Source organism: Sander lucioperca, chromosome 22 (genome assembly GCF_008315115.2).
Source record: "Sander lucioperca isolate FBNREF2018 chromosome 22, SLUC_FBN_1.2, whole genome shotgun sequence".
NCBI classification, from domain to species: domain Eukaryota; kingdom Metazoa; phylum Chordata; class Actinopteri; order Perciformes; family Percidae; genus Sander; species Sander lucioperca.
In genome coordinates this window covers 7,160,251-7,167,409 of record NC_050194.1, presented here as the reverse complement: position 1 = coordinate 7,167,409, position 7,159 = coordinate 7,160,251, and the positions used below count along the sequence as shown (strand labels likewise).

At 42.4% G+C, this 7,159-nt stretch overlaps 1 protein-coding gene across 1 annotated transcript; it reads left to right on the top strand.

Annotated features, from left to right (window-relative positions):
- The first annotated feature begins 1,435 nt into the window (after window positions 1–1,435).
- Window positions 1,436–6,081, top strand: gdf10b (growth differentiation factor 10b). The gene is made up of 3 exons (XM_031297897.2): window positions 1,436–1,920; window positions 3,557–4,464; window positions 4,644–6,081. Exons 1-3 carry the CDS (start codon window positions 1,659–1,661, stop codon window positions 4,833–4,835), a joined length of 1,362 nt encoding a protein of 453 aa, XP_031153757.1. The 5' UTR covers window positions 1,436–1,658; the 3' UTR covers window positions 4,836–6,081.
- Window positions 6,082–7,159: the final 1,078 nt, after the last annotated feature.

The window sequence follows — 7,159 nt, the reverse complement described above, 5'->3', positions numbered from 1 at the left end:
CCTTTATTTTATTTATTAATCCTTTGAGAATAAAATCTCTTTTTTTTAGGGAGACCTGGCCAAGATAGCACACTATTACAAGGTTACAAAATTATCAAATAGAGTGTCTCAAAAACAGAATAGGAACAAATAGAGCAACAAGACACAGCAATAATCAAGACTTCTAATAACTTCAATCATTGCTCTCTCTTCCTAAAACTTTTCACCTGGTTAGAGGCGTTCACTTTTCAGTAAACCAATCAGAATTGGGCCACAAAATTCATGATCCAATCACAGCATGTCATTCTGCTTTAAATGTTTCTCCGTTGCTGTCAGCTGTCTTTTCAGGCAAACGCGCAACACTCCTCCTCCCCTTCCACCTCCGGTCTCGTCAACCAAGGCACCCGCAGTCCCCTTCCGGCAGATGGCTCCTTCGGTCGGTCTTCGGGTTCCTTCTCCACCATCACCATTGTCTAGACCCCTTTTTTAAAATATTATTTTATAACGATGGAGTCTAATCGCCAAAGTCGCCGCGTATTTCATTATGCTTATGTGCAATAAATTTTGCATATCTGCAACAAAGTCTTTCCTGATTGAAATGTATTGAAATTATTGAAAATGTTCACCAAAGATGAACACCACGCGATTTAAAGATGCTAATTTGCTTTGCCACCGGAAGCAAACGTTTTATTCGCCGTTTCTCTCGCATAGAATGGAAGGGAACGGGAGGCGGATAATCGCCGATGTCAATTTTGCGCACGCATGACCCTGCCCTTATATGACCAGTGTGGCTAGCAAGTCGCCCAAAGTCCCATTTGATTGGATGAACTTGCCACTGAGTCATCAAACATTTGAAACCGTTTTAAAGGAAGGGGAAAATATTGAAAAATTATTCAGATGCTGATTTTATTTTGTTTTTTAATTGTTTTTTTGAGGGTTTTTTTTAACATGTATTTGACTTACAACAAGGATGAAGGACACAGGATTAAAACTGGAACATGTACTTCTCATTTCAGGGACACTGTTTCTGGACAGAGATGTTGCTGGTTTTACATTTTTTAAGTATTTTTTTAATACTATGAACAACAGTAAAACTCCATTAAATTTTTTTGTTTTAGTTTTTTGTAAAAAAAAAATATATATATATATATAAAATATCTTTGGAATCTTGTTCTTGTTTTTAGTACTTTAAGTCTTTAAGTGTACTTGGCACTTTCGTTTAAATAATACTAGGATCTTTCGTGTCTGACCCTAAATAGCCACCCTACCTGAGTGGATATATGTTGCATATTTATATTTTTTTTATATTCACGTGGGAAGCTGCTCTGTTCTTAACTTTGCTGCTAAAAAAAACTCGTAAGCAGTTCACCTAAAATGCTGCATGTCTATGGTTGGCTGTGCGCTCCGAGGCGTCACCATCTGTCATCCAGCAGCAGAGCTTCATGCATGCGTCCTCCCTTGGTTTCCTCCCATTGTAGGAACAGCTGTAGACCGTGAACCGTGGAGTGTGGGTCTGACACGGATTACCTGGATACCGGCTAGGTGGACATCAAGCAGCGAGAGACAGAAAAGCAGCGCTTCTTCTTTCGTTCTTCTTTTTTTTTTTTTTTTTTTTTTTTTACTGAATTAAGTTTCTCCACTTTTCTTTTGATTGGATCTCATTTCCTACAACATCAATCATGGCGAGCCGGCTTCTTCACACCCTGCATGTGTTACTGATTCTGGAGTCGAGCTGGGGTAAAATGCTATCTGAGGGTCTCGGTGAAGCGGTGCGTCAAGGTGCTGGTGTCTCACCGGCTGTGGAGCAGCGCGTCTTTGCGCACGAAAGCGCAAACCGGGACATGGTCTCCATCAACATGTTCAAAGTGTACGAGAAGTACAGTAAAGAGCCGCAGAGCCAGAGGAACGGAAACACCGTGAGAGGTTTTAAAGCTGTCCCAAGTGAGTGGCCAGAGTCTTTTCATTCCGCGTTACTGTACTGGAGAGAATCGGTCAGAATAAAATAACAGTCACTGCTAAAACTTGGCTTGTTGGTAGGGAAGTCTGCTTTCCATAATAGATATAATGTCAAAATAGATACTCTCTGCTTGCTTAAAAATCGCTCGGGTATTTTCTTTTAATTTTTTTTTTTTAATTTTGCTTAATTGAATCATGCTTTTGTTAACCCTTGTGTTGATTTCGGGTCAAATTGACCCGTTTTCAATTTTTATTTTATATCATAAAATATGGGACGTAGAAATAAGCGCTGAAAATGTGTAGAAGAAAACTTTTACAATTTAAAACGTTGGAAAAAGCAAAAGCAAACTGTGAAAAAAAAGGCATCAAAAACGTTGGGGAAAAAAAGTGTTTTTTTTCAAGGTTGACAGGAAGACAACACAAGGGTTAAGTCATTGTCCTGATACCCAGCTGGTCATTAGAATGTATCACAGATTCTAGAAAACAGAAAACTGTTTATTTCCTGAAGCAGTTTAAAAAATTGTAAAAGGTAAATCCGCATGAGCCTATTTTTATTTTTATTTTATTTTGTATATATAACATAAATGACAGTTTAATGCTACTTATCCTTAAATAAAACTCAGGAGTTATGTCATTTAAAGGGTGCTGAATGTCATTTTTGTTTTCCCCATTTTTATTTCACTTATTTTGTTGCCTACTTCATTATTTCATTTCAGATTGACCCTTTTTACTGTCTGGCAATCTGCCAGGAAAAAAAGCAGAATGTTTAGATGAAACTTGTTGTGCACAAAATCTAACTTGAAACAGCATCTGATCTTAATTATTTCATCCTTGCAACATCTTAAATGCAGGTGTTGTCCATCACGCGTTCAGCTCTCGCTCCCCTTTTGAGCTAAACATCTTCACCTCTATGCTCCACCGGTGCTATGATTTAGTGATTTAGTGATCTGGGGGACTTTAAGTCTCGAGCACTGTTAGTTCTCCGGTAGCTGCAACAGCCTAGGTGTTAGACAAGAGCCTATTATCACACCCAGACACCGGCTGCACGGCGAAAAGCCTCAGAGGAGCTCTCTCTGCTATAAGCATTTCCATATGCCTTCGACAGACAGACCTACTGGACCGATCCAGTGTTTGTCTTTCAGGCTGTGGTGGAAGTGTGGGAGACGAGGTTTGAACTTCAAGAGTATAGCCATCTATAGGATAGAGGCTTTTGGTCATGCGTGAGGCAGGCACTTAAGCATGCCACGCTTAATATTTTCCATGCTGCTGCTTATGTCGGTCAGATGTGTTGAGCAACATTTTGCAGAAGACGTATTGGATGTTGTTATTCCTGTCAGTCAAACGTGCCGGAATGAGATGATAAAGGAGGGTAAAAGGTTCAAGGCAGCAACTTGATAGCTTTAGTCGTCTTCTTTATTGTTCATTTCAGAGAGAGAGAGATATCCTCCTTCAGGGCTTTAGCGTATTATGGTTGAACCAGCGAGCACAGCGCTGATATGAATGCTTTTTTTTAAAGCCAATAGAATAATTAGAAAACAAGGTTGTTCTCTGTTTTCTCAAACATTTTTTAACTTGAAGAACATGTTTTTTTCTTCTTCTAATTTCTTTCCAAATTCTCCAGGAGTCTTGCACGGCAAAGACGTGTTCCAGTTCAACCTGTCCTCCGTGCAAGAATCAGAGCTCATCCTCCACGCCTCTTTTCATTTCCTCTACAAGCGGCCGCGCCACCACCAGCAACCTTGGCGTTTCCGAAGGCCCCGCCATCCGTCCAGCGAACCCCAGCATACCTCGCCTCAGCTGCTCTTCTACGGAGCGTCCTCAAAGTCAGCTTTTGCAACACCACTGGGAAACCTAACTCTGGCTCCTTACAAGAAAGGCTCTTGGCAATCGAGGGATGTAACGGCAGTGGTGAAGAACATCAGGGATGCCAAAGAGCTTGTGGTCACGGTGGCGTTTGATATGGGGTTCGGGGCAACTCGGGGGCAGCAGAGAAGCCCTCATGGCCAAGAGCGCCTCTCTCCAGCCAACCTGCCGTTTATCCTGCTATATGCTGATGATCGAGCTATAGATGAGCCGAACAGTGTGGCCATGTCGCTCCAGCGGTACGGGCCGTTCCCTGTAGCGGAGGACGCGTCACGCTCAGCTTCAGCCTCAGCCTCGAGGATCCGGAGGGAGCTTCATCTCCAGATCCAAACCAACGACATTCCAGAGGTCCAGTACAACACCCTGAAGAATCATGAACTGTGGCAGAACACATATTTCCCAGCGAAAGCCAAAGCCGCGGCAGTGAAACCAGGAAGGAAGCAGGGCCAGGAGAGCAGCGAGGGCCTGGGCAAGCCCCAGGTGCTGAGCTTCGATGAGAGGACGATGAAAAAGGCCAGGAGGAGACAGTGGAGCGAGCCCAGGGTTTGCTCCCGACGCTACCTCAGGGTGGACTTCGCCGACATCGGCTGGAGCGAGTGGGTTTTGGCGCCAAAGTCATTTGATGCCTACTACTGCGCCGGGGCCTGTGGATTCCCCATTCCTAAAGTGAGCCTCAGAAACCTGTAACTTTTGTTACTGGGTTCCTTTTCCCTTTTGAATACCGATAATAGAAACACACAGACGCATCAGTTGGCATATTTATGGATTTTTTGCCTTTATTTTTACAGTTGGAACCGTAAGTTCTATTAGCCATAATTCCCTTTTATTTCTTATCTTTTCCCTAGGTGGTGCATCCTTCCAATCACGCCACCATCCAGAGCATCGTCAGAGCGGTGGGAATCGTCCCTGGTGTCCCCGAGCCGTGCTGTGTTCCAGAGAAGATGAGTCCCCTCAGCGTTCTTTTCCTGGATACAAACAGGAACATGGTGCTAAAGGTTTACCCCGGCATGTCTGTGGATACCTGTGCCTGTCGGTAGGGCCCGAGCCGCCAGACGTGCGATCGTTGAAGAGCAATGTAGAGGGCATTTCCACATGGAAGAGGACAACAGTGATCAGGACAGCTGAGGATAAACTGATACCAGTTACAGGGCTCTCCTTCTTTTGAGTCTCAGTTTGAGAACTCTTTTGTGAATTTTGGATCTGGAGTGATCCGACGTTGACTCAACAATTGCCATAGACGTGTTTCTCTCCACCCAGGCCACCTTCATTTCTTTTCCTCCCTTAATCCAAAAGCAGTTTAAAGAAGTGCACTTAATACGAACCTGTGTATGTACAGTAATGTATTGACCAGCTGGATGTTGAAGTTAAGTACAAAACTCGTGCAGGTAGACCTTCGATCCCTGTTGATCCCTCATAAACTTTTTCAGTCTTTTCAGCACACTTTCACTTTTATAAAGTGATCTTGCTTGGTTTTAATATTAGACACGATAAGACTTGATTTTCTCTGGACTCAGACCCTGGTCTAGAAAATGTCTGGCTTTCACCAGTTTCTGAAAACCGTCTGACATCAGTTTCCTCTGCTGCTCGCCCCTGTCTTTGGGATTCAACTGAATTTTGGACACACTGATGAACTGCACAATGACTAACCGACTCAGAATGGACTGAGGGACACAGAGGCTGCATGGCATCCTGCCGAATTAATCAACCCTCGTCATGTAAAAACTGTAGCTACTAATGCAAACTAAATGGTACTTATTCTTAAGTGATGTGTCACTATCGAACACCTCCCATATAGCAAGAAATGTTATTCATGCATGAGAGGTAATATCTTCTTTGAACTATATTCCAATAGCTTTTGTTTATATCTTGTATATAATGAGTGTTTTTTTTGTTTTTTTTACACCTACTGAGATTTAATGTACAAGCATTGTGTTGCTTGCCTCTGCTATGTGTTACAGCAGAGAGGTAAAAAACAGTGCGTTGCTGCCACCTGCTGTGCATTTTGGGGAAGTTGAAGAGACTAAAAACATGTAAAGTAGAACGTTATAGAACTTCCTGTGGCTATTTAGTATGTTCTCTTTAATACATAAATACTGTTTATCAAATGTTTATTACATGCACAGTTTGTAATAATAGTCGATTTCTATAGTAAGTAAAAAAAGGGATATGTGTATCTGTATGGCTAAAAGTGTATTGGAATAGTTATGTGATGTGTGCTTTAACACATCATAGACACAAAGTATACGTGGTAAGGAAATAAACTGAATTGTACATACGGTTAAAGACACTTGCTGACTTTTTTAGGTTTTGTAAAAAAGTATTTAAAGCATAGACTTGTGTATGTACATTAAAGGCATGGATATCCGACCCAAGCCCGACGGGTCCCGACGGGTCAGGCCGGGTTCGGACAGATATTTAAAAATGATGGTCGGGTTCGGGTCAGGCTCGGTCACATCAGCGTGATAAGGCACTTGTTGTAAAATGGTGCTGCGGCTCCTTTAAGAGAGCTCAGTGTGTGTGTAAAGTGGGCAGAAGAGAGATAGAGAAAGAGGAAGCAGACGTGTAGATGCGACTGGAGCAGAGTTGGTGGAATAAGTTTAGGTTTTGTACACAGTGTGTGCGGTGTCCGAGATAAACCCCAGACTGAAAGCCAAGTTCATTCATCTGCTCACCAGAAACGGGATTTTAACCTCAACTTTATTCATTTTATAACGTCAGCCCCTGAGGTAACGAGTCTCCCCTGGTTTTCTGATCACGGTCGGAAACAAAGCAATCAGGAAAGGTTAACACCTTGAACATTTTAGATTAAACAGCTTATTAACGTGCGCTTGTTGCCCCGTGTGCGCTGATGCGCTCATCTGTTGACATTTCCGAATGCCTTCCTATAGTTGCTTAATAAAAGCAGGCTTTCCACACAAACAAATGTAGGCTACAAGTGTCATTAGTAACTGTCTGTGTCGGGCTCGGGTCGGGCTCGGACATAAATATCTTAATGCCTGTCGGGCTCAGGCCGGGTTCGGTCACGGCTCTGTCGGGCTCGGGGCCGGGTTCGGACAGAAAAATTCGACCCGATCCGACCTCTAATGTACATTTGACATATACCTCAACATAACTTATTGTAGATCAATAACATACATTAGATGGATAACATTGCTTTAGATCGCGTACGTTTTATGTAAAGTTACCGGTAGGCTTATATCTTGGTTTATTGATGTGTCATGCTAATCTTGATAAGTACAGGTATTTAGTAAAGTAGCTAGTTTTGAAATTTGATTGTATTAAATGTATTCGTTTTTGTTCACTTCTTCACATGAAAGCATGTCATGTCATTTTTCGGTTTTCATTTTTAATTTTAGTAATT